At 41.9% G+C, this 26,897-nt stretch overlaps 1 protein-coding gene across 2 annotated transcripts in view; it reads right to left on the minus strand.

Annotated features, from left to right (window-relative positions):
• Window positions 1-26,897, minus strand: part of ITGA8 (integrin subunit alpha 8) — a 521,482-nt gene that overhangs the window by 434,676 nt on the left and 59,909 nt on the right. For both annotated transcript variants that reach the window (XR_003941853.1, XM_030199982.1), the window contains exons 5-6: window positions 19,594-19,655; window positions 6,928-6,973 (exon numbers count right to left, since the gene is read on the minus strand). Coding sequence is in view for 1 of the 2 variants with exons in the window: in XM_030199982.1 (XP_030055842.1) it covers window positions 6,928-6,973; window positions 19,594-19,655 (108 nt within the window). In the remaining variant the exon portion in view is untranslated. The remainder of the gene's footprint in view (window positions 1-6,927; window positions 6,974-19,593; window positions 19,656-26,897) is intronic.

The following is a 26,897-nucleotide window of genomic DNA, read 5'->3' on the forward strand; positions in this document are numbered from 1 at the left end:
GGGATTGCAAGACCGGTGCTCTAACCACTAGGCCACTCCTCCACTCTGTTGACTCAGTGTTTACTCTGCCCCATTAAAACATGGTTTTCTATGCGTTCAGTGATTTTATTCTTTCTAGTAGCTTTTTCCATTTTGCCTAGCAGTGACATCAGGCATACTAGTCTGTTGTTTCCCAGATCACCCCCGGAACCCTGGCCAACATGAGTATCCCAAGCCAGATATGCGCCTTGTACGACATGCCTCCTTAGCTCCCACACTGCCCAGCACATTGCATCAAAGCAGGGAAGACAATGGATGGGTTGCAATTTTGGCTCCCCTGCCTCCCTTGTGCATTGTGATGTGACATCGGCTGCACATACCTTGCTATGGTACTGTTGGCCACTTTCTATATTTCCTTATATGGGAATCTGATCCCTAGCGGTAGTCACACTATTGGACTAGGCAGGAGCGACTGAGAGTTGCTTCTTCTCGAAGACTTCCCCATACTCCTGGAAAAACCCTGGACTCCAAGGACTTCTTGGTCCCCCAAACCATCAATGCTATTTCTCGGGTAGCCCCTGGGTGGGGTGGGCAGGACTTGTGCAGGGAGGATTTAGTGAGGGCATGCAGGGAGGACTGGGGAGAACCCTCTTCTTGTGGCCCGGGAGCATTGGGCCATGGGGAATAGCGCTGTTTGTGAGATGGCTTGCAAGTAGTGTTAGTCCTGTTGGCAGAATTCTGCAACCTGTGGTACTGGGATCCCGCAAATTAATGAATCCCGCAGGCAATCAAGGTGCAGTAAAAGGGAAACTTTTTCTGCACCTTGATGAATCTCCCCCTTAGTATCTTGACACCAGTTATTAACTCAAATTTAATCATGTTTTGATCATTATTGCTAAGTAGACTCAACACTGTTAACTCTTGCACCAAGTCCTGCATTGCAATAAGGACTAAATCTAAAATACCTGCAGCTCCTCTTCTTATTGGTTCCTGAACCAGCTGCTTCATGAAGCAGTCTTTTATTTCACCTAGGAACTTTACCTCCTGAGCATTTCCTGATATGACATTTATCTAGTCAATATTGCAGTAAATGCTATATGTGCTTATATTCGATAATGGTTGATCTATCTAATTCTTATGACTGATGTCCAATCTTGTTATCATGAGAAACTTATAATTTCTAATTCGCAGCTGATATACCACATTGTTCCAACCAGAGGTTCCAGACAGTTCATAATTCAAGAGCCCACACAAAAGTAAGGAATAACAAATTAATCAAAAAATAAACCATAAAATCTGTCAAATAAAAAAGTTTTCAGTTTCTTACATAAACACCTGTAGTCTAGTTCTGAATGAACTAGACCAGGTAAATCATTCTACACAGTGATGGCTTGAAAATAAAACACAGAACCCAATTTACGTTTAAACCATATGTTCTTAAAAACTGGATACTTCCATCCAAGATGGCCGCTTGAGATGTTAACTGCACCAGAAACGCTGGTTTGCCCGGAATACGGCAGGAGAGAAGGAACTGATTTCCCATTATGGGAAAGCGGAGAGGGAAAACCCGAGAGACTCCCTCTACCTCGAGTGGGACCCACCTTTTGACCCAGCCGACTCTGGAGCAATTTGGGCTGCTTCTGGGTCCAAATCGTGTCTCTTCCCCTGCTATCGAGGCCGGCGCTAATGGGCTGGCCAGCAGTGATGACGGAGTCTCGTTTAGCCCCGTCGAGCGCGCGGCGCCCCCGCAGCCAAGTGGTTTGGAAGGCGAGGGGAGATCTGCTTTGCTCTCTCCGGAGGGGGAAGGGCAAACCCAGTGAGGGAACTTGCTAGCGCCGTTGGAAGGCTCAGGAATGACCGCGGTGGAAGAAGGTGCTGTGAGTACCCTGAGCAAGATTATTAACACCCCCCCTATGGCTTTAGAAGCGGGTACAATCCCAAAATCTCCCGTGGTGACATTGGAAGCACTTTGGGACTTAAATGCCACTATACATGCCTCTTTACAACAACAAATTTTGAAAAACTTGTCTGATATAAAGATTTTATCAAGCGTAACCCTCCAGCAGGCTCAAACAATCATTAATAATGTTTCCCAAGTGGAGAAAATTGGAGAAAAAGTACAATCTTTGGAGGTCTTTAGTCACTCTATGATTAAAGACAGGAGTTATATGGCACGGCGTTTGGAATACTTAGAGAATAAATCAAGAAGCCTGAATTTAAGATTTACTAACTTTCCTAGATCTCCTCTGATCTCCTCCATTGATATGGTAAAAAGATATCTGACTGAGATATTGGGTATGTCTAGTGAATCACTACCCCCTATCGTGCGGGCCCAATATTTGCCAAATAAAAATCGTGTGGAGAATTCTTCTTCTCAACACAATGGAGGGGATGGTATGAACTTGACATCATTTCTAGAATCCTCGTTGGAGGTAGTAACTCAAAGATCAACATTACTGGTTGTTTTTGCACTAGAAATGGACCGGGATGCGGTTTTGAGACTTTTATTTAGGCATTTACAAACAACTTTTTTTGGATCAAAAGTAAGAATATACCCAGACCTGGCGAGAGAAACTCAGAAAAGGCGAGGTGCCTTTTTGGCACTACGCCAGAGAACTCTCGCCATAGGAGCTGACTATATTCTAAACTTTCCCTGTATATGTAGAATTGTGTATCAAACAAAAATGTTTCAGTTTTTTGATCCAAAACAGTTGATAGATTTTTTGGTTTCTAAAGAGGATGTTAATGTGACAATTGAAGTACCAGACTACACTGCAAGATAGGCTAAGAGGCGAGACACTTTTTGATAGCAGTAACAATAGTGTGACACTTAATTACTTGTAAAAATTTTATTTTTACTTTCTTTTTCCTAATCTTGGATCATTTTACCTTAAATGTTTATTGGTCGATAGACTGAAGAATTGATTTGATTATATAATGATATTGGAGTGTTATTATTTCTTGTATTTCTGATACTCTTGTTGAGTCTGTTATATTAAAACTGATAAATAAATTAAATTTAAAAAAACTGGATACTTCAATAGCAAGCTTTCACTAATTCTGACAGAATTATAAAAACAATGAGAAAAAAATTGAATTAACAATTCAGAAGTATTTCCATATAAAACCTGAAAAAACAAACAAGCAGTTTTAAAAACAATTCTTGCCTGAACACAGAGCCAATGTAATTCTTTAAGATGACCAGAGACCCTATCGTACTTTCTTAAACAAAATATCAATCGTACCAATCCATACAAATGTGTTCTGTAAAAGTTGTAACAGCTAACAATTTACTACTCAATCCAACATACAGGGCTTCTTTTCCAAAGTTGCAATAGCGATTCCCGTGCAGTAAATGAGAGGAAGCCCAAAGGAATTGAATGGGTTTCCTCTCATTTGCAGCACTGAGAATCGGTAGTGCGGCTTTGTAAAAGAGGCCCACAATGAATTACAATAATCCAGATTAGTTACAACCAACATCTGAACTCTTCCAAGAGTTCTCTGACTTGTTCTACTTTATCTGACCTCCCTGCATCAAGAGGAACATTAAATCAAGCAAACATTTATTAAGAATGCTATTCCACTTCTCATCCTGGGCCCTTTAGTCATTTGAAATCCCCTGGAAATAATCTTCTGTTTACAGTAGTCAACTAGTGTAGCACTTGTAGATCAAGACAAACTATTCTCGATGAATCTCCAATATCCCTGTCATATCAGATTACATCTGTAGAGCCCAGTTGCCAAGGAGAAGGATAGAAAATCAGGATTGGTTTTCTATTGTAATTTGCAGTCTAACTCAGACACATATATTTATTTATTTATTGCATGTGTATCCCACATTTTCCCACCTATTTGCGGGCTCAGTGTGGCTTACAATACATTGTGAATGATGGAAATACAATTTGTTACAGTACGATTATGGGTTACATTGTGAAGAGTTATGGAAAGACAAAGTCAAAGTCAAAACATCATTTGGGGAATAGAACAATGGAATGTAACAATGGGGAAATGATAGGGCGATAAACAATAGCAAGAGAACATTAGGGTATAACAATTTTATCTGTGGGTAGAGTTTTAAGTGTGGTGAAAATACGGGGGAAGAGAATTCAGAAGAGAGTGTATTGATGCATTTCTATTAGTGTGTATGGACTTCATGTGTTTTAATCCTTGCAATACATTTTCTCAAAGAGATAAGTTTTCAATAGTTTGCGGAAGTCGGTTAGTTCGTAGATCGTTTTCAGGTTGCGTGGTAATGTATTCCAGAATTGCGTGCTCATATAAGAGAAGGTTGAAGCATGCAGTACTTTGTATTTTATGCCTTTGCACTTAGGGAAGTGGAGATTGAGGAAAGTTCGGGATGATCTTTTAGTGTTTCTGGGTGGCAGGTCTATTAAATCAGACATGTATGCAGGGGCTTTACCGTGAATGATTTTGTGAACTAAGGTGCATACTTTAAAGGTGATACGTTCCTTGAGTGGGAGCCAGTGTAGTTTCTCACGTAAGGGTTTTGCACTTTCGTATTTTGGTTTTCCGAAGATGAGTCTGGCTGCTGTATTCTGGGCTGTTTGAAATCCTCAAATGTTTGTTTAAAAAAAATGTAAAAATATCCAAACCAAAGAAGAAAATCACTATACTCTTAGGCAGCAGTATAGATAATAATACTACTTATTTGTGACCATTACATGTGTTAGGGTTGGCAGCACAGAAAGAAAGAATATGACAGTAGATGAGGACCATAGGTGGCAAAATTTGGGAGGTTGGCATAGGTCCAGCATGGGATAGAGCTTCTCCCTATTCCCTTTCTCCTGTCAGGCCTGCTCCCATCACCGCTGCTGCCACCCTTCCTCCTCCCAGGCCAAAGATGTATAAAGACTGAACACTGGGTAGGGTCTCAAGTACAGCCAGCTATGTCCTGCTATGTCCTGCCCCCTTCCAATTTATAGTCTGAATCTGATGGTAGTGGAACATGGCATCCCTTGAGCACTGGCCTGCTTAGGGCATCAAATATCCTTGGAACAAACCTGATGCACATAAGTTTCTGTATATTTATCTAAGAAACAGACTGAAATGCCTCCAGTACCACTACAAACAGGTATCTAACTCTGGGTCAGCAAAGCAGATTAAATTAAAGCTGCTTTGTATGTCAGCGCATAATCCTAGAAGATTTATATAAAAAGTGACTCCTTTGGTTTGGGGGTTAAGAAGCAGTGCAGGGACAGAATGAGACGCTGTTTCTGAGATTCTTCTGCACAGAAGCCACTGTGGAAAAGAAGCAGATCCCAAACCATGAGTGGCTGTAAGCATCCGGCTATGCCAGAAAGAGTGATATTTCAGAATTAATGGGTTCCTCCCAAATGGTGTGACTATTTCACAGTCAGTCAACAACTTGGACTGTTCCTTCAGTCCTCTTCCATTTCCTTGAACCACCATTTCATCCACTCCTTCATCACCTCATTCCCTCTCCAAGTTGCCATTAATGCTTCTGTCACCCCTTTTCCCTCTCATTTGGAGAGTAGGTCCTGATGTTTCATCCTCCCCTGCAGCTCTCCAAACAGGAACCATCAATTCTCTCCTCCTTACCATTAGCATCTACTGCTGCAACTCTCCCTCCCCACCACAGATACTTGGGATGAGAACAGGAGGCAGGGTGAAAAGGATGAGATTTCAGAGGTGAGGAGGTTGCATAAGATAGAGTGCCATTTTTCTGAATAACATAAATGGTCACCTTGAACAAACTGCAGCTCTCTGTTAATTTAGCCAACCTAATTACTCAAATATATTGTGCCACCTATATGGTATATTCTGCAATGTTTGCCAGTGCACCACTCATTATCACATGTTGGCAACTGCCACAGTAAATGAATTATGCAACTTGCCATCAACCTTACAAGCAGGGCTATTTTTCTCCACAGAAGCACTGATCTTCTAATGCACAGACCAGTGCTCAAGGAAGCCTTCTTAAAGGGGACAGTCCATCAAATAAGACTCCCCTCCAAAGGCATTACCCAGACCCCTATCTGTTGAACAGCCCCCCCACCTCACCCCACAGAAAGATGTCTAACCACCCAGCAAGTCCCCACCCTAGAAAAGATACCCCACCCCAGAGGACTCCTCCCAGCACTTACTGGATTCCTCTGGTGTCTAGTGGGTGGGGAAGGCTAGATTCTATATATGACGCCTGAAAATTCCATGTAGAAAAAAAACACACCTAGGCATATTCTCTAAAGTACGCCTACATTTTATAGAATAGGCTTAAATTTCAGCGTGGTATTTAGAATACGATGAGCGCTAGAATACGATGAGCGCTTCTGTGCCTAATTCTCCTAAATTAGGCACAGAGCGGGTGTATTCTATAACAACGCGCACAGATTTTAGAAATGCCCACACCCCACCCATGGCCATGCCCCCTTTTCAACTATGCGACTTGGAATTTATGCGTACTATGTTATAGAATACGCTTAGCAAGTTCTGCGTGTAAATGCCAATTAGTGCTAATTGCTTGTTAACAACCAATTGACAGTGCTGATTAGCTAGCTAACCAATTAATGGGCATTGATATAGAATACACTTTGATTTCCACGCAGAAATTAAGGTGCTATTTTTAGAATCCGGTAGAAAGTGCATTCCTAAACACACCTTGAAAACAGATGGAGCCAGTGCTGATATCTTCTCAGCCGAATATTAAACTATGAAGGGAAAGGGAAATGGGACTTGATTTACCGCCTTTCTGTGGTATTTTGCAACTACATTCAAAGCAGTTTACATATATACAGGTACTTATTTTGTACCTGGGGCAATGGAGGGTTAAGTGACTTGCCCAGAGTCACAAGAAGCTGCAGTGGAAATCGAACTCAGTTCCCGAGGATCAAAGTAAACTGCACTAACCACTAGGCTACTCCTGCCACTGTTTACTACTAATAAAGTCAGTTATAAACAGAATGTGCTTACCTTGCCAATAGAAACTGCCAGGTCCTCCTACTACAAGATCACCATTCTATAGCAAGGACAACATAAAAACAATATTTTACTATTATTATTTGGATTCAAAATAATTAATATAACAAAAAAAAGTGAAATATTGTCATCAGAAATACAACAGTGCCTCGTTAATATTTACACATGTAATCTTTACAGAATAAACCATATGAAAATTATTTCATAAACAGAGAAAAAGACCTCAGTGACATATTGCTAAAAGTGCATATGTACTTTGAAACCAGTCAGCTTCAACATGATATAGATTATAAAATTTTATTTTAAAATTCATACAACTAAAGATAAAGATAAAAAAAATAAATATTTACACATACAACTTTTAAAAGACAGATTTTTTATGATCCAAGTTGTATTGATTGTGTTAAAAGTGCCTATGTGCTTTGGCAAAATATATAAGTATTGCCATACTGGGACAAACCAAGGGTCCATCAGGACCAGCATCCTGTTTCCAACAGTGGCCAATCCAGGTCACAAATACCTGGCAAAATCCCCCAAAAAGTACAAAACATTTTATACTGCTTATCCCAGAAATAGTGGATTTTCCCCAGTCCAATTTAATAATGGTCTATGGACCTTTCCTTTAGGAAGCCGTCCAAACCTTTTTGAAACTCCGCTAAGCTAACCGCCTTCACCACATTCTCTGGCAACGAATTCCAGAGTTTAATTACACGTTGCGTGAAGAAAACTTTTCTCCGATACGTTTTAAATTTACTACATTTTAGCTTCATCATTGTAGCTCTAGTCTTAGTATTTCTGGAAAGCGAAAACAGACGCTTCACTCTACCCGTTCAACTCCACTCATTATTTTATAGACCTCTCTCATATCTCCCCTCAGCCGCCTTTTCTCCAAGCTGAAGAGCCCTAGCCACTTTAGCCTTTCCTCATAGGGAAGTCGTCCCATCCCCTTTATCATTTTCATTGCCCTTCTCTGTACCTTTTCTAATTACACTATCCACCTTATAATTGAAAGAGAAAAACGCCTAGATTTCGACCCAAATCGGGAGATAGACGTTTATCTCACAAAAACGAATAAATCGGTATAATGGAAGCCGATTTTGGACGTTTTCAACTGCACTCCATCGCGGAAGCGTACAAAGTTGACGGGGGCGTGTTGGAGGCGTGGCGAAGGTGGAACTGGGGCGTGGTTATCGGCCGAGGAGAGATGGGCGCCTTTCGCCGATAATGGAAAAAAAGTATGCGTTTGTAGCTAGAATTTAGGGCACTTTTCCTGGACCCTGTTTTTTCACGAATAAGGCCCCAAAAAGTTCCCTAAATGACCAGATTACCACCAGAGGGAATCGGGGATGACCTCCCCTGACTCCCCCAGTGGTCAATAACCCCCTCCCACCACAAAAAATGATGTTTCACAACTTTTTATGTTCACCCTCAAATGTCATACCCACCTCCCTGGCAGCAGTATGCAGGTCCCTGGAGCAGTTGTTAGGGGGTGCAGTGGACTTCAGGCAGGTGGACCCAGGCCCATCCCCCCCCCTACCTGTTACAATTGTGCTGCTTAATGCTTAGTCGTCCAACCCCCCCAAACCCACTGTACCCACATGTAGGTGCCCCCTTCACCCCTTAGGGCTATAGTAATGGTGTAGACTTGTGGGCAGTGGGTTTTGAGGGGGATTTGGGGGGCTCAACACACAAGGGAAGGGTGCTATGCACCTGGGAGCTCTTTTACCTTTTTTTTTGTTTTTGTAAAAGTGCCCCCTAGGGTGCCCCGTTGGTGTCCTGGCATGTGAGGGGGACCAGTGCACTACGACTCCTGGCCCCTCCCACGAACAAATGCCTTGGATTTATTCGTTTTTGAGCTGGGCGCTTTCATTTTCCATTATCATTGAAAAACAAAAACGCCCAGCTCACAAATTGTCGAATAAAACATGGACGTCTATTTTTTTCGAAAATACGGTTCAGTCCGCCCCTTCACGGACCCATTCTTGGAGATAAACGCCCATGGAGATAGACGTTTTCGTTCAATTATGCCCCTCTATATCTTTTTAGAGATGCGGCAACCAGAATTGAACACAATATTTGAGGTGCAGTCGCACAATGGAGCAATACAAAGGTATTATAATATCCTCATTTTTGTTTTCCATTCCTTTCCTAATAATACCTAACATTCTATTTGCTTTCTTAGCCGCAGCAGCACACTGAGCAGAAGGTTTCAACGTACCATCGACGACAACACCTAGATCCCTTTCTTGGTCTGTGACTCCTTATGTGGAACCTTCCATGACATAGCTATAATTCGGGTTCCTCTTTCCCACATGCATCACTTTGCACTTACTCACATTAAATGTCATCTGTCATTTAGATGCCCAGTCTCCCAGTCTCATAAGATCCTCTTTTAATTTTTCACAATGACTTTGAATAACTTTGTGTCGTCAGCAAATTTAATTACCTCACTAGTTACTCCCATCTCTAGGTCATTTATAAATATGTTAAAAAGCAGCGGTCCCAGCACAGACCCCTGGGGAACCCCACTAACTACCCTTCTCCATTGAGAATACTGACCATCAGTGATGTAGCAAGGGTGGGGCGGTGGGGGTGGTCTGCCCCGGGTGCACGCTGCTGGAGGGTGCAGAGAGCAGTCACGTGCCTGTCGGCTCCGTTGGTTCCCTGCTCTCTCTGCCCCGGAACAGGCTACTTCCTGTTCCGGGACAGAGGGAGCAGGGAGCCAGTGGAGCCGACAGGCGCACGGCTGCTCTCTGCACCCTCCAGCAGCCAAGAATGCACCGGGGGGGGGGGGGGGCGCTTGATGTGCCAGGGAGGGGGTGTCATTGCACAGGGGGGAGCTTGATGCGCCAGGGAGAGGGGTGTCATTGCACTGGGGGGGGGGTGTTGTGCTGCACCCTGGGGGAACAGACGCCGCTGCACCCCGGGGGGGGGGGTTCACAGCGGCGATCCACCCCTGGTGGCAGCCGACCTAGGAACGCCACTGCTGACCATTTAACCCTACTCTCTGTTTTCTATCTTTTAACCAGTTTTTAATCCACAATAGAACACTATATCCTATCCCTTGACTCTCCAATTTTCTCTAGGGTCTTTCATGAGGTACTTTGTCAAACACCTTCTGAAAATCCAGATACACAATATCTACCGGCTCACCTTTATCCACATGTTTGTTCGCCCCTTCAAACAAATGTAATAGATTGGTGAGGCAAGATTTCTCTTCACTAAATCCATGTTGGCTTTGTCCCATTAATCCATGCTTTTGAATATGCTCTGTAATTTTGTTCTTTATAATAGTCTCTACCATTTTGCCCTGCACCGATGTCAGACTCACTGGTCTATAATTTCTCGGATCTCCTCTGGAACCTTTTTTAAAAATCGGCGTTACATTGGACACCCTCCAAACTTTGGTACCACGCTCGATTTTAAGGATAAATTACATATTACTAACAATAGCAGCGGTTCCCAAACCAGGTCCTGGAGACATCCCAGTCAGGTTTTCAGGATATCCACAATGAATATTCATGAGAGAGATATGCATGCACTGTCTCCACTGCATGCAAATATCTCTCATGAATATTTTATGTGGATATCCTAGAAACCTGACTGGCTGGGGTGTCTCCAGGTTTGGAAATCACTGCACTATAGTCTTTTTTTCTCAATTTATGACATTTTCACATGATTGGAGCACAAATACAAATATTGGTGAGGTGTTTTTGTCTTTCAGGTTTCAAAATAATTCATTCAAGAATACAAATGGAGGATCCAATTTTCTGTATTATATATTATACAAAACAAGTTGATATGTTTATTAGGTATTTTTAAAATTAATAGTTGCAGATGTTCTTTACTCCTCCAGTGAACAGTTTAAAGAGGCATATCTAACATTAACAGGCCCTTTTACTAAAAAGTGTTACGGTCTGGGCTTAACCACATGTCAAGTCCAGGTCTTCTGTGACAGTATTTAGGAAATTTTAAATAATTATTTCTGCAGGTCCCATAATAATTTTTTAATTAGTGTGCAGACTTGCAAAAAATTAATGCAGAAGCACTTACCACCTCATATTTAGGAGGCACTATGGGGCCCTTTAACAAAGCCATGGGGGGGGCAAATGCGCAGGTAGAGTGCGCCAAATTGGCACTACCGCTGGGGTAGCACAAGCACCGGCGTTAACTCTGAGTTTGGCCCATGCCAAATCCCACAGTAGAAAATATTTTTTTATTTTCTACGCTGTTGGCGTTCCTGGCGGTAACTGGCAGTGTGGCCATGTTAGCGCACACTGCATGGGTAGTTTACTGCTAAGTCAATGGATGGCAGGAAGGGCTCAGGTTGTAAATAGGCACACGATAGTTTTAGTTTTTGTGCTCACCCATTTCCTGGCCCATTAAAAAATGGCCCTTTCCCCAGCTGCAGTAAAAAGTGACCCAGCGCATGCCAAAAAGACACGTCCACACTACCTCAGGCCACTTTTTACCCTGCTTTGTAAAAGGCCCCCACAGTGATCATGAGCTAAGTTCACCTTATCCAGTTAGTATGCACTAATCCGAATATGGTAGATGAAAGTCACTTCCATGCCCATTTCCCACCTATGGCATGCCCCCTCCCAAAAAAAATAACAAATAATGGGGTCATTTTACCAAGCTGCACTAAAAAGGACCCTGCATTACAAAGCTGCGTTACCGATTCCCGGTGCAGCAAATGAGAGGAAGCCCATTCAATTCCTATGGTCTTCCTCTCATTTGCCATGTGGGAATCCTTAGCAAAGCTTAAAAGAGGCCCTTAATGATGCTGATTTGTTTGGAGTACATCAACTGTGGAGGAAGAAATGAAACTAACAATTGAACCTACTGAGACTTCTTTTGTATTTCCTAAATCTAATTGGGACCCTCCAGAAGTTATTGATCCCTATATATAAATTTTGGGGAACTTGTACTATATGATTTGGTATGTTATGCACATAAAAGTGTATTTCAAAGTTATTTTGATGAGTGTATAACAGAGCTGCACTTACTCAATTCAGCCTAGACTTGATTATTAAGAGGGCTCATAATGGGAGTAGCATGGTTGTTTGTTCAAAATTACAATACCATACAGAGATGCTTCAGACATCGTTGGATACTAAATATTATACTGAATTGGAAGAAGAACCTGCAACTATTTTGCAGTTAAAGGTATGAGAACTAGTATTTTTGACACAGCAGTTTACTAAAAAAGAAGCAGACTTTCTGACATCTGAACATCTGAGAGTTCCCATTATTTTCTTAGGCTGTCTTTTACCAAGCTGCAGGGAAAAGGGTCCTGTGCTAGCGGCAGGGGGCATTTTTCCTGTGCACCAGTGCCCTTTTTACTACAGCAGGTAAAAAAAAAACCCAAACAAACATGGCCATGTGGTAAGAAAACTTTTTCTATGTGTCCATGCGGCGGGGAGCCCTTACTGCCATGCACTGAGGTGGTGATAACAGCTCCCATAGTAACCTGGCGGTAACCGGGCAGTGTGCGGCGATACCCGATTACCACTGGATTACTGCCATGCAAGTCATTTCCAGGGGTTTTCTTTTTCCCCCAGAAATGGAGAGCACTCGAGGCAGAACTACCGCTGGTGGCCGCATTGGGCCGGCGGTAGTCCCAATTTAGCGCTCAGTAAGCCTGCATTGTAAAAGACCCCCTTACTTCCCGAGTTGCATAAAGATTTATGTAACCCACCAGGTAGACAGATTATGACTACGGAGGATTTAGTTCTTTTTTTTTTATTCAAACAAAAATTTTACATGTTAAACACTTGAACAAAAAATACGGAAAGGAAATACAATTTAAGGCATAATAGAAAAAAGAAAACAATCGTCAATCCTAATTAGACCACAAACATAGGGTGGTGTGTACAGCATAAGCTCAGGAGAAGAGCACATAAGGAATACATATAACCAAAAATGCTTAACACATTTTCTAACCCCACCCTTTATATAATATTCTCAACATACTAGTTGTTACCTGTGACCACTTTTTTAATATCTATAAAGGCACACAACTGTCGGCTAAACCGGCTCCCTGCTCCCTTTGTCCCAGAACAGGAAGTAAAAGGGCTGTATTACTGTACAGTCATCACTGTATTACTGTTTGCAAATGACCCTTGTAAAATGAAAAATTATAAATAAATGATTAAAAATATATATATATACTAAAAGGAATCATTTCAGAGGAAAAAACTTTAGGAGTCATACCCGGAACTCTGGGAAAACAACAATCTTGATATTAATCATCTGTAATAATATTCATTTTGTTCAAAATTTTCTGGTCTATTATCATTTTCAAAATCTTAACCGTTTCCTACTCCTGTAGAACTTCATTTACTGTATCAATTTTTCATTCTCAAAGGATTCGATTCGATTATCCATGTGGCTCACTAATAAGATTATATCTGAAGCAAAATTATTTACTACCACCATTAGGTCCTGGAGCGCCTTCCAGATGATATTCAATGTAACCTCCACGGGAGCCAAAAACTCCAAGCTGATAGCTCTTACTGGTTTAGGAATGGCACCGCCGACATGAGTTCAGCTATAAATGACTTCAGTTTCAGCATACACTCCTAACTCACTCCTCCACTCCTTTGGACATGGTGGTTAAATGACTTGGGAGCGATGAAGTTGTTTCCAGGTCCAAGAGCACTGATGCTCCTTCGCCGGCGCTAATCAAAGGACTCATCAACCCAGTCATCTGTGGACAGCTCGTCACGGAGCGGTCCCACACTTGCTGCACAGGGGACAAAACACTGGTCATCGGTGGCTGACCCCCCATTGTCCCCTTCATTTCATCATCCTCACTTTAATATTCCTTTATCTCTTGTTTGTCCTGTTTGTCTGTCCTAATTAGATTGTACGCTCTGTTCAGCAGGGACTGTCTCTTCATGTTCAAGTGTACAGCGCTGCATACGTCTAGTAGTACTACAGAAATGATAAGTAGTAGTAGTAGTAGTAGTAGTAGTACTATGTCCTAAAAGATCAAGTTTAGGATTTGTTATAAAGCTATTGAGCAGCACTCCACTGCTGGGATATGGGGAGGTTGCCCCTTTAATCTCCCACTGAGTTTTGTGCTAAAGTGAATTTTGTGCTAAATTGGCTAGAGAAAGCAATCTCTTTGACAGCGTCAGGATAATATATGGTTATATTTCCCAAATCACAAAGATAAACGGCTATGTGCCAGCATATCAATTTATCTGCTTTCTTTGAACACGTCCCTCTTTTCAATGTTTATTTTACTAAGGTAGCTGCTTATGCTACATGCATCTTGTGCCTAAATGTCTGTCTTTCGCGTTCATCTTAGAACAGGCTCTACGTTGGCACATTCTTTTCTAAAATACTCATGAAACTGGAGACATACTAAGCCATACATCTCAATTCCAACTTCTACGACCTGTCTGAAATTTTGACTGAATATCAATTTTTCCCCACCTCCAACTACGAAACATTTTGGATCTATTATTTTTAAACATACCTGCTTCAAAAAATATATATATTAAAATGGCCTGAGCAGATCAACATGCTGTTTTGAAATTGGTATTGAAGGAAGTGAACTTAGGAAATCAAATACACTAGCGTTTAACTTTAGAAAAGGTGATTACGATAAAATGAGAAACATGGTGAAAAAAAGACTAAAAGGAGCAGCTTGCAGGGTAAAAAACTTGCATCAGGCATGGATGCTGTTCAAAAACACCATCCTAGAGGTACAGGACAAATATATTCCGCGTGTTAGAAAAAAAGAGGAAAAAACCTAAACGTCAGCTGGCGTGGCTAAACAGTAAGGTAAAGGAAGCCAACAATCCTTCAGAAAATGGAGAAGAGACCCGACTGAAAATAATAAGATAAAACATAAGGAATGCCAAGCAAAATGCAAAGCGGAGATAAGGAGGGCTAAAAAGGACTTTGAAAAAAGTTAGCGTTAGAAGCGAAAATACATAGTAAAATTTTTTTAGATACATTAAAAGCAGGAAGCTGGCTAAAGAATCATTTGGGCCGCTGGATGAAAGTGGTGTTAAAGGGGCGATAAGGGAAGACAAAGCCATAGCGGAGAAATTAAATGAATTCTTTGCTTCGGTCTTCACCGAGAAGGATTTGGGAGGAATACCGGTGCCGGAAAGGGTATTTGAAACAGGCAAGTCGGAGAAACTAAACGAATTCACTGTAAACTTGGAGGATGTAATGGGTCAGTTCTGCAAACTGAAGAGTAGTAAATCACCAGGACTGGATGGTATTCATCCCAGAGTACTAATAGAACTGAAGAATTAACTTGTAGAGCTACTGTTAGTAATATGCAATCTATCCCTAAAATCAGGTGTGGTACCGGAAGACTGGAGGGTAGCCAATGTTACGCTGATTTTTAAAAAGGGTTCCAGAGGAGATCCGGGAAATTATAGACAGGTGAGTCTGACGTCATTACCGGGCAAAATGGTAGAGGCTATTATTAAGAATAAAATTACAGAGCACATACGAAAACATGGGCTGATGAGACAAAGTCAGCACGGATTTAGTGAAGAGAAGTCTTGCCTCACCAATCTACTGCATTTTTTGAGGGGGTGAACAAACATGTGGACAATGGGGAGCTGGTGGATATTGTGTATCTGGATTTTCAGAAGGCATTTGACAAAATGCCTCATGAAAGACTCCAGAGGAAACTGTGGAGTCATGGGATCGGAGGTAGGGTATTACTATGGATTAAGAGCTGGTTGAAAGATAGGAAGTAGAGAGTAGGATTGAATGGTCAGTATTCTCAATGGAGAAGGGTAGTTAGTGGGGTCCCTCAGGGGTCTGTGCTGGGACCACTGCTTTTTAACATATTTATAAATGACCTAGAGATGGGAGTAACTAGTGAGGCAATTAAATTCGCAGATGACACAAAGTTATTCAGGGTCGTCAAGTCGCAGGAGTGTGATAGATTACAGGAGGACCTCGCAAGACTTGAGGATTGGGCGTCCAAGTGGCAGATGAAGTTCAATGTTGACAAGTGCAAAGTGATGCATGTGGGTAAGAGGAACCCGAATTACAGCTATGTCATGCAAGGTTCCGCGTTAGGAGTCACAGACCTAGAAAGGGATCTGGGAGTCATTGTTGACAAGACGTTGAAAACTTCTGCTCAGTGTGCTGCGGCGGCCAAGAAAGCGCGGGATCTGGGAGTCATCGTTGACAAGATGTTGAAAACTTCTGCTTAGTGTGCTGTGGCAGCCAAGAAAGCGCACAGAATGTTGAGTATAATCAGGAAAGGGATGGAAAACAAACACGAGAATGTTATAATGCCATTGTATTGGAATTGGAGAAGGTGCAGAGAAGGGCGACGAAAATGATAAAAGGGATGGAACGACTTCCCTATGAGGAAAGGCTGAGAAGGTTAGGGCTCTTCAGCTTGGAGAAAAGGCGGCTGAGGGGTGATATGATAGAAGTCTACAAAATAATGAGTGGAGTAGAGCGGACAGATGTGAAGCATTTGTTTACACTTTCAAACAATAATAGAACCAGGGGACACAAGATGAAGCTAGAATATGGTAGATTTAAAACAAATAGGAGAAAGTTTTTCTTTACTCAGCGTGTAGTTGGACTCTGGAACTCGTTGCTGGAGAATGTGGTGGCAGAGGCTGGCCTTACGGAGTTTAAGGGGGCTTTGGACAGATTCCTGAAGGAAAAGTCCATTGAACATTATTAATTGGGGGGGGGGGGGGGCTGCCAGGTTCTTGAAGCCTGGATTGGCTGCTGTCAGAGACAGGATGCTGGGCTTGATGGACCTTTGGTCTTTTTTCCCAGTATGGCAGTGCTTATGTGCTTCACTAATCCCTTTTCTTTTTTTTATTGAATTTTCAAATATATATCTCAACAATATTAGAGATAATCAGAAAACATTGAAAAATAAGAATTCACATAAACATTATAGGAAAATATACATCAATCTTTCATCCACTAAACAGGAAATCAAAAACCCAAGATATAAGAAATAATTATTCTAAAGAAAAGAAAAATTATACAGGTAGATGCTCCCTTCAATTATTGTCTCTAGCCTGCCATTCATATTCAAGAATTAGTTATGACATTCAATTCCTCCTTAGCTTCTATAAATTCAATTAGCTCCTTTGGGTCAAAAAATTGAAATTGTTTACCTTCATAAAATATAAAACATAAACAAGGAAAACGTACTACAAAATTGGCTACTAAGGCTAACACTCTAGGCTGTAAGGCCAGGAAAGCCTTACGCCCTCATCTGTGTTTCTCTTGAAAGATCAGGAAATATGCGCACTTTTGAACCCAAAAAAAGTGTCTCCAAGCGTCTAAAGGAAAGTTTCAAAACTGCATTTTGATCAGGTTCCAAGGCAAAAGTAAACAACGTGGAGGGGCATAATCGAATGTCACCGGCGATCTATGTTGGCGGCGGCGCTACAGCTGGCTGGAACCGTATTATCGAAAAAGATGGCCGGCCATCTTTTTTTTCGATAATACGGTTTAGCCCGGCCAAAAGCCTTGGAGTTCGCCGGGTATGAGATGGCCGGGTTTGTTTTTCAGCGATAATGGAAAAAAAATGCCGGCGATCTCCAACCCAGCGAAATCCAAGGCATTTGGTCATGGGAGGAGCCAGCATTTGTAGTGCACTGGTCCCCCTGACATGCCAGGACACCAGCTGGGCACCATAGGGGTCAGTGCAGTGGACTTCAGAAAAACCTCCCGCATGCATAGCTCCCTTACTTTGGGTGCTGAGCCCCCCAACCCCCCCCCCCAAAACCTACTACCCACAAATGTACAACACTACCAAAGCTCTTAGGGGTGAAGGGGGCAACTACATGTGGGTACAGTGAGTTTTGGAGGGCTTCCATTACCAGCACAAGTGTTACAGGTAGGGGGGGATAGGCCTGGGTCCGCCTGCCTTAAGTGCACTGCTGTACCCAGGGACCTGCATACACGCAGGCCTCTAGGACTTGTTGCTGCTGTATAACCTTGGCACATCAGTTGACACCTGAAGACTAATCTCTTTGAAAAAGTCCTTTATTTGAATAAGCATGTTTACTCACAGTTAACTGCAGATCAGAGGTTGTGCCCCACTGGCAAAGAGTCTCCCTGGTACTGAGATTAGCAATAGGTCAGAGCTGGCAGAATGGTGTACAATGTCCTCTTTTCAGCCACATTCAAGGTAATAACGTTCTCTAATGTGGGTGACACATGAAAGGGATCCAAAACTGGCTTACAAAAATGGCCACTACCTCATGGACTACCGGAAACAAAACAGGGCACACTCTGAACCCAGTTAGCAGGGGGGAAAAGCACCATGGGAGTAGAGCCCAGTACCCTACACCCACCACAATGCATTGCTGATGTGACTCTGCAGGGCACCTAACAGAAAAGGTGTTACACTCACCCGAAAGCCACATCGCAACCAGGGAAGGGCTGTCGGAGGATACAACACATTCTGCTGTCGTGGAGGTGGGTACGGCATTTGAGGCTGGCATACAGGCTGGCAAAAAAGGTTTTTTGTTTTATTTTTTTAGTATGGGAGGGGGTTGATGACCACTGGGGGAGTATGGGGAGGTCATCCCCCATTCCCTCCAGTGGTCATCTGGTCATTTGGAGCTTGGTCGTGAACATAAAAGGACCAAGTAAACCCAGCGATATACTGCTTATCGCGGGTTTTTTTTTTTCAATTATCGCCGAAAGCCGGCCATCTGGTAGCCACACCCATGCCCGCCCATGTCCCGCCTTCACTTTGCCGCCAACACGCCCCTTTGAACGTTGGCTGGCGACGCGACGGGAAAGCGGTGATGTTGGCAAAAAAGCAGCTTTCGATTATACCGATTTGGCCGCTTTTCCGAGATCGCCGGCCATCTCCCGATTTATGTCAGAAAATGGCCGGCGATCACTTTTGAAAATGAGCTGGATAGTTGTTCTCTGTGTAATCACATCCAAAGAGGTTTCCAAAAAGAAGGTAAGATTCATATTTTCCACTTCTCTCTTATGGATGTTCTGATCTTCCTGAGCTCCAAATATATTGAGCTCATGTAATAGGAGGTAATGACACTCCAAATATATTGAGCTCATGTAATAGGAGGTAATGACTCTCCAGCCATCCCCAGGACCTCAATTAAATATTTCTTTACCATGTCTATAGAAGAAATCAAAAGTGATCTTGGAAAGTTGAGGAATCTCAAATTAAGTCTTCTAACCTGGTTTTCTAAACGTTGATGTAAAACATTCTTGTCCTTAATTGAGGCAACCTCTACATTCTCCAAGGTCTGTATTCTAGTTTCCAAACATTCAACCTTGTTCACCTTGGAGCGTCTCCCAGCCCGTGGTGTTCGATGGGCAAGCAGAGGGGGAAGGTTAGGGAGTTTCCCTCGACTCCTAATACAGTTCCAGCGATGAGGCAGACAACGCTGGACTCTTTTGGAGCTTCTGTGGCCCTTCCGAAGACTTTGTCTCCTTCTGCCCAAACGGACGCTTTGGCGTCAGTAGCATGAACAGGGCGGCCTTGAGCCCCATTGAGCGCATGGCCCCACCGCAGCTGGGGCGAGAGAGTGCTGCCGATACTCTTGCAGCCTGGGAAGCTAAGGCCTCAATACACCACTATATACATTGTCACCATTACTGAAACAAATTAACAATAACATCTATAGAAAATATTCATTGGTATAAACCCACCTTGTAAAAATCCAAACTGAAACCAGCCTGACAAAAACCTTGGCCTTCAGGATCTGGATTGCCTGCAGTAAGCATAGAATAATCATTTTATTATTATTGAGAGACATTATAATGCTTACATCTCATAAGTAGGTTTACAAAAAGTTACTGGTTTATCTAAATATTTGCTTTTAGTACTAAAAATGGTCTACTTTTAGATTTTCATTCTGTTACAACAAACCTACTCTTCCTTCATCCGTATGCCAAATCCTACTGCAAATGCAGATAACATAAACAAAAGTAAAAATGCAATATAAAAAAAAGCATTAAGGCTTACACAAGATTAATTATCTACTTCCTCTCAAAGGGCTTCCTAGTAGAAACTGACAAAAATCATCTAGCATTATCAATGTGGTTGATTCACTTACTGTATTTTGAGTCTTCACTTGACAAATAGTAGCAAATATTTAAACTTTGGCAAATAACTGTCATAAAAGGGTTTATTTCAGAAGGGGTTGTGAAATATATGGGGCAAGTAAACACCTAAGTAGCAAGATTTAAAAAAAGAAATTCATGGCATGAAAGAGGCAGGGAGTTACCATGACACTCCATTAACACAGTCTGTCCTGCTCCAAACACATCCCACTTGGCACTTTTGTGCATTTTTTAAAAACCTCCCAGAACCCTCTACTTTATATTTTTTTAATTAACATTTTTGATAATACAACCACAGCAACCAGTTGTGACACATGGAATAAGAAAAGGAAAATATGTTTCCAAAGGCCCTGTTTACTAAGACGCACTAGCGATTTTAGCCTGTGCTAAAAATTAGCACACGCTAATGCTAGAGGCACCCATATATTCCTATGGGTGTCTCTAGTGGTAACGAATGCTAATTTTTAGCATGCGCTAAACATTAGTGCGCCTACAGCGTGGCTTAGTAAACAAGGCCCCAAGTTTCCAAGTTTATTTAAAATTTGATATACTGCCCAATCAATAATATAGGCAGTATATAAGAAAAAAACATTACATAAAAAAGAGTAAAGAGAAATGGAATGCCAATTTCAATAGTAAATTTTAAAAACACACACACACACATATAACAAAAGGAAAATAAAATTTGCCCACATAATCCCAAAGAAATCACCTCAAGCCTGCCTTACAGCGTACCAGGACATCATACTTTAATAGTCAATTCTTCTTTAGCAGAAATCAATTCCAACAATTGTTTGGAGTCAAATAACATATATATTTTATCCTCGCAAGTTATCACACAAAAACAAAGAAAACATAGCAGAAAATTAATATCCGGGGCCAATGCCCTAGTTCTAAGCACCAGGAATTCCTGGCAATTTTTCTTAGTCATTCTAGCCAAATCAGGAAACATTTGGACATATTATCCAAAAACAATTTACCCATGTTTCAGTAATACAATGCAAAACTATGTTACAGTCCAGTTCCAATGTGAAGGTCACTACTACGGTAGTCCATTGAGTTATCACCTCCAATGATGACACTAGGAAGTCCATTAAGGGCTAGATTCTGTATATGGCACCTGAAAAATCTGCATGGCACGGTATATAGAATACGCTTAATTGATATCTCAGCACATAAAACTGCATGCATCCATTTTCACCAAGGGAAACATGGCATAAATACCGGCATGTAGATTTAGGAGCAGAGGGGCATATTCTGTAACAGTGCGCATAAATTTTGGAAAACCCATTTCTCCACCCATAACCATGCCCCTTTTTGGCTCCATGCATTACAATTTAGGCACTGCATGCTACAGAATATGCTTAGCAAATTATGCGCATAAATTCTAATTATTGCCAATTTGAGATCATTATTGCTTAAGCGCTATTAAAAACGCTGATTGGCTTGTTAAGCCAATTAAGTTACACGTGTTGTTATAGAATTCGCTTGGATTTTGGAACAGAACTCTAGGCATGATATATAGAATCCAGCTGGTAAGTTCATATCAGGCGAGAAAAAATATTTGTCTATGAATTTCCAAGCTGGGAAGGCTTAACCAGAGATAAATAATAAGCCCTCACTATAGGTGGTAAAGACTCTGAGGGCATTTTCAAAACCTCTAGTAAGTATTTCCATACCATATCCACAGGTACAATTAGAGGAGATATGGGAAAATTCAAACATCTCAATGTATTCCTCATTGGTTGGTTTTCTAAATATTCAAGTCTCCTGAATGTAAAATTTTTATCTTTAATCAAAGCTTCATTCAACCATTGAAGCTCTGAGATCTTACTTTCATGAGCCTGCAACTTAGTAGTATGTTGGTCAACCACTTGGGTCTGGACTTCCACAGTTTTAAAAATAACAGTTAAGTCACCAACAAATTAAACAGATAAATTCAGCATGGAAGAATTAAGTAACTGGATGGCATCCCAGAGTGACTCCATGTCATATTTTAGGCATTTGTAGCTCCTGCAGCACAATAACTGGTGGGACATCTCCTTGAATACATGCCACCTCATTCAATAAGTGCTGCATCTGATTTCTGGTGGCATAGGTAGCTCCCAAAACTGGGGAGGAAGCTGCAGAAGGGGGATCCTCCAATGCCTCTAGCATGGGCAGACCAACCACTTCTGCAAGTTTATAGTTTATTTCAATTTGCTAGATCGCTCTAGCTGCTAAAGCAGTACAGAGCAGTGTGCAGGCTAAAAAAATTTGAAACAGGAAAGGAACTCCAATTAAAAATAGTAAAGGTCAGCATTCGCACCACACAGTTTAGACAGACAAGCAAGGAGGACAGTAAAGGAAGATCTCTAGCTGGTGAAGCTCATGCCATCTAATCAGTCTCACCCTCCGAAAGCTTGCCTAAAAAGCCAGGCCTTCAGGTTAGCCTTTAAGGTTTTAAAGGAAGATTCAGTAAGAAGAGGAAGCAAGAGATTGTTTCATATATGTGATGATAGAAAGAAGAAAGAACTGTGCCTAGCAGATTCTTAGTGGGCAGTCTTGGGGCCGGGAAGGACAAGGCAATGGTCATTGAGAGAGCGAAGGGTGCAAGCTGGTGAGTAAGAGATGGTGAGGCAGGTTAGATAATCAGGAAGGTCAAAGTGAAGCACTTTAAAGGTTAAGGTTGCTACCATATCAGGGTTGTGGTAGGTTAGACCTCTGTTCAGGAGTAAGGGAAACCCCTTCAACACTGCTGCCGGAGGTCAGGTTCAGCAAGGCAGAAGGAAGTGGAACTCTAGGTCTGACTGAGACTCCAAAACTCAAGCATAGTCTGCTTAGCTATCGGGATCGCCACAGGAACTGGAGGGAATTGCTGAGAAGCTTCCTTTCTCTTCTTCCCCATATTGAAATGGGGTTTGAGCCAGTAAAACATCACAAGAGAGAGGTACAGAACAATGATCAGAGCGTCCTTCCTGCCACCATCTTGGGCCCCTCCAGAACCTTCTACGTTAAATGTACTTAATACTGCCTATTTCTGAAATAAGTTTTTTGGACATTTCTTTTTTCTGCTACCTTCTAGTATCTTATATGGAAAAGAAAAATGACATTTATTTCCTCCAGCAAAAGCCATGCCATGCCATGTTCTTCCCTTTTATTCTTATGTATTCCTTGGAAATGGAATACAAAAAAAGTGTCAGGACAGAGATCTACAAAGATCCCATTTTGGGATCTTTTCTTGCTACCTTTAAATATATGGTTACACAGCTGGATGGAAGAGGAGGGGTAAGTATAGCTATCCTGGTACTAAGACATCTTTTCTCAAGAAGCAGCAGTATACCTGCTGCCAGAAGTTTGACAATGTGCAGAGCCATTACAAAGTTGGCTCATTTGAGTTAAACAAACCATTTGTAACAGCTGCAATACCTCTTGAGTTAATGTTTCACAATTACTTGCAGCCTTTATAACATAGCCATGAAATAGGTATATTCTTTCTTTTCTACTTGGCTAATAATGAACATGCTTTTGAACATAATTTCAGATGTGCTATTCTTTCATAGATATTGCAGAAGATACTAGGGGGTTGATAGTCAGCCACTGGCATTATGCCCAGAAATCCAATATCGGGCCATGTCCAAGCTCTGGCATTGAATTTCTGGGTTTACAAAACTGGCTAAACCATAGCCAGCTAAGTGCACATTCAGCACTTAATTGGCTATGGAGAACTGAATAAAGATAAGAAAGATTTTTATGCGACCATATTTATGCAGTAAACTTGGCCAGTTTTGCGTTAGGCGCTAACCATTTTCAGTAGCACTAACCGATTATGTGCCACTGAAAATGAGTGGTTAGCCCAAACAAGTGATTTAACTGCCAATAGCCATTTCTGGCCAGTTAAATTGCTTTGAAGATTTTCCTATCACATAATTTTTCCCCATGGTGAAGACTAAGGCTAAAGTAGAGCTTTCATCTGCCAGCTCAGTAATAAGACACAGTAGTGCCTAGCCTCCCATATCTTTGACCTCCAGGTTGTCTGTTGAGACAATAGCTCTGCATTATTGGGATCTAAGCTCCATCCAGAGAAAGGCAGACAACATATCTGTCATTAGTCAATTTCCAAATGTGTCCTTTCTGAAGGCCATGCTTGCCAACATGCCTGGCTATATACAGAAAAGGAATCACATTATTAATTGTTTTCTATGACAGGCTTTACTTCAGTATCATTGGGAGTACTGATTATATTGGGCCTGGTTCTTCCAGAGAGTCAGGAATCCATATACCAGGACTGTAAGCATTACAATAGTATAGACATTCAGGTGAGTGGTGACCACATTTGCTAATAACAGAAGTGGAAGACAATTTTCTGGTTCCTACCATGAAATTCAAAATATGTATGAGTATCTATGCTTGAGATCCTGCAGAGTACTACCAGGTATGTGCTGAAATCAAAGAAAACTGTAATAGGCTAATGAAGTTTTCATCTCTTCTACAACTGGACGAGGTGTCACTGTGTTGCTATGCTAGAAGGTGATAATAAACAGGACCCTTAGGTTGCTGAAAACCTGGTTTCTCTGGACTATATCAGAGGCTTTCTGCTCCTTATTCCTGCCAAAGTCATCAAAATTTCTGTTGTGTGATGCATGCTGTAAAAAATGGGGGTAATTCTATAAGGAAGGCATAGGATTAACCTGTCCGGTTTTACCAGAAATGTCCTCTTTTTTAGGACATGGGGAGACATCTGGGTGGGTTTTTCCAGCCTACCCATTTGTTCAAGTTTGCAGACAAATGGGCAGGCTGGAATCTCCTGCCAAAACGTCCCACAGTGCCCTTAAAAAGAGGACAAGTAAGTCTCCCGCTTGCTACCATTGCCGCTTCAAAATGGCTGCTGAGACTTCAAGTGGCAGTCTCGCGAGACTTCCAGAGTCTTGAGAGGTCACCACTTGAAGTGTTGGCAGCCATTTTGAAGTAACGCCAGCAGCACGCGGGCAGTGGCATCACCGGGCAGGAAAGAGTGAGGTCCTTTCCTGCCCCGAAGAGGCCACTAGACTACCAGGGCACAATAAGGTAGGGGATGGGATGTGGAATGTGGGTAGAGGGTAGTGGGATGGGGGAGCTGTAAAAAAAGGTGGGTGGAGGGAGGTTGGAAAAAGATTTAGAGGGGGGTGGGAAATATATAGAAGGGGATGGTTTTTTTTTGGGGGGGGGTCAAGTCAAGGTGACTGTGTTGCATAGGGGGGGTAGAGGATAGGGGTAGGGGATAGGGCATGGCGGGGTGAGGTGGGGAGGGGGCTTGGCTATTGGTGTCCTCTTTTTTTGTCAGGGCAAATATGGCAACCCTAGGAAGGCAGCAATATTTAGGCAGCAATAATGTGAATAAATGACCAGAATACTATCATACACGTGTGTATGTGTGCATACATGTGTGTGCAAATGTCAATTTTCTGTCTATGCACTCTTCTATAAAATGCAAGGGCACATGGTTTGAGGAGGACATTTACATAGGCTGAGTCTGGGCTCAGCATGGGCAGGACACAAATTTCCATGTTTAGATTATAGAACAGTATAATCTACATAACGTCCATTTGCAATTTAGGCATGATCACTTACATCAGCCTTAGTGATCATCCCTTAAACCTAGGTACATGTTTGACGTTACATTGGCATTTTGTAAAGAAAAGTATGTGCACCCCTTTCTTTATAGAATAGGCCTCAATTTGGCATGTTATAAGCACCAAAATGTAGGCGTCCCATTATAGAATTGCCCTTCATATATAACCAGCACCATCTTCCCTCACTAGAAGTCACAACTGTGGAGGCAGAGGTAAGGGATGAGAAAATGAAGTGTGACCCAGGAGTCAGTAGCTGTTCTAGCAACAAGAAATTATTTTTTTCATCTGTGCTAGCTATTCCATGGTAACACATGCTCTAGTAGCAGCTTAGATGTATGTAATCTCAATAATTTTTGGATGATTTTAAAAGAAGAAACTAAGAGAGGAGACAGACGGTCCCAGCAGTCATATAAGCTAGAATTTAAGAGGGCAAAATGTTAATAGTTGAGAGAACAAGCTTCAGGTCAGAGGGTGTGGAGCACCTAACAGGGACTGCACCAAAGGAAAAGGGAGGGATATTAAGTGCTGGCTTTAGTGTCAGCATAACCAGTAGAAGGAAAAAGAAATCATTTTTGTATTTGCCTCTTTTATGTTGCTCAAGAACAAGGGAAGCATCAGTCACAGTTCTCTAATGATCTTAGCTCAAGGATTCACCACCAGAATGGAGATTTGCTGATTTGCTGAGGGTCACACTAAAAAGGAGGGTGAAAGTTCCCAGAGCAGTACTACTACTACTTATCATTTCTATAGAGCTACAAGGCATACGCAGCGCTGTACACCATACACAAAAAAGACAGTCCCTGCTCAAAGCGCTTACAATCTAGCAGTATCCCAGAAAGCTTGAAAAGCATGCCAACACTTCAATGAACAACTACCTGATAGGTAAGAAAGTTTATGAGGTCATGACAGGGTCCAACAAAACAAAGTACACCAATCTTAGCCATGTATCTTTACTCATGATTTAGCAAGCATTTTCATGCAAATTTTACTCCTGCATTATAAAAAATGCATGCTTAAAAAAATCACAATAAATTTAATTTGTATAGAATCTAGCAGGAGCATTTTTTAAAACCATTCTTTCACTGAAGAACACCTCAAGTTACATTTTGGTTTTTACACAGTAATGAGTTGCTTTACATGTATTTGCATGTTTTGCATCTCACTACTATCAGGGGCATTTTCAAAAGAGAAGGGCGCCCACCTTTCGACACAAATCGGGAGTTGTGCGTCCTTCTCTCAGGGTCGCCCAAATCGTCATAATCGAAAGCCGATTTTGGGTGCCCTCAACTGGAGTCCGTC

This window comes from Microcaecilia unicolor, chromosome 1, assembly GCF_901765095.1.
Source record: "Microcaecilia unicolor chromosome 1, aMicUni1.1, whole genome shotgun sequence".
Lineage (NCBI taxonomy): Eukaryota > Metazoa > Chordata > Amphibia > Gymnophiona > Siphonopidae > Microcaecilia > Microcaecilia unicolor.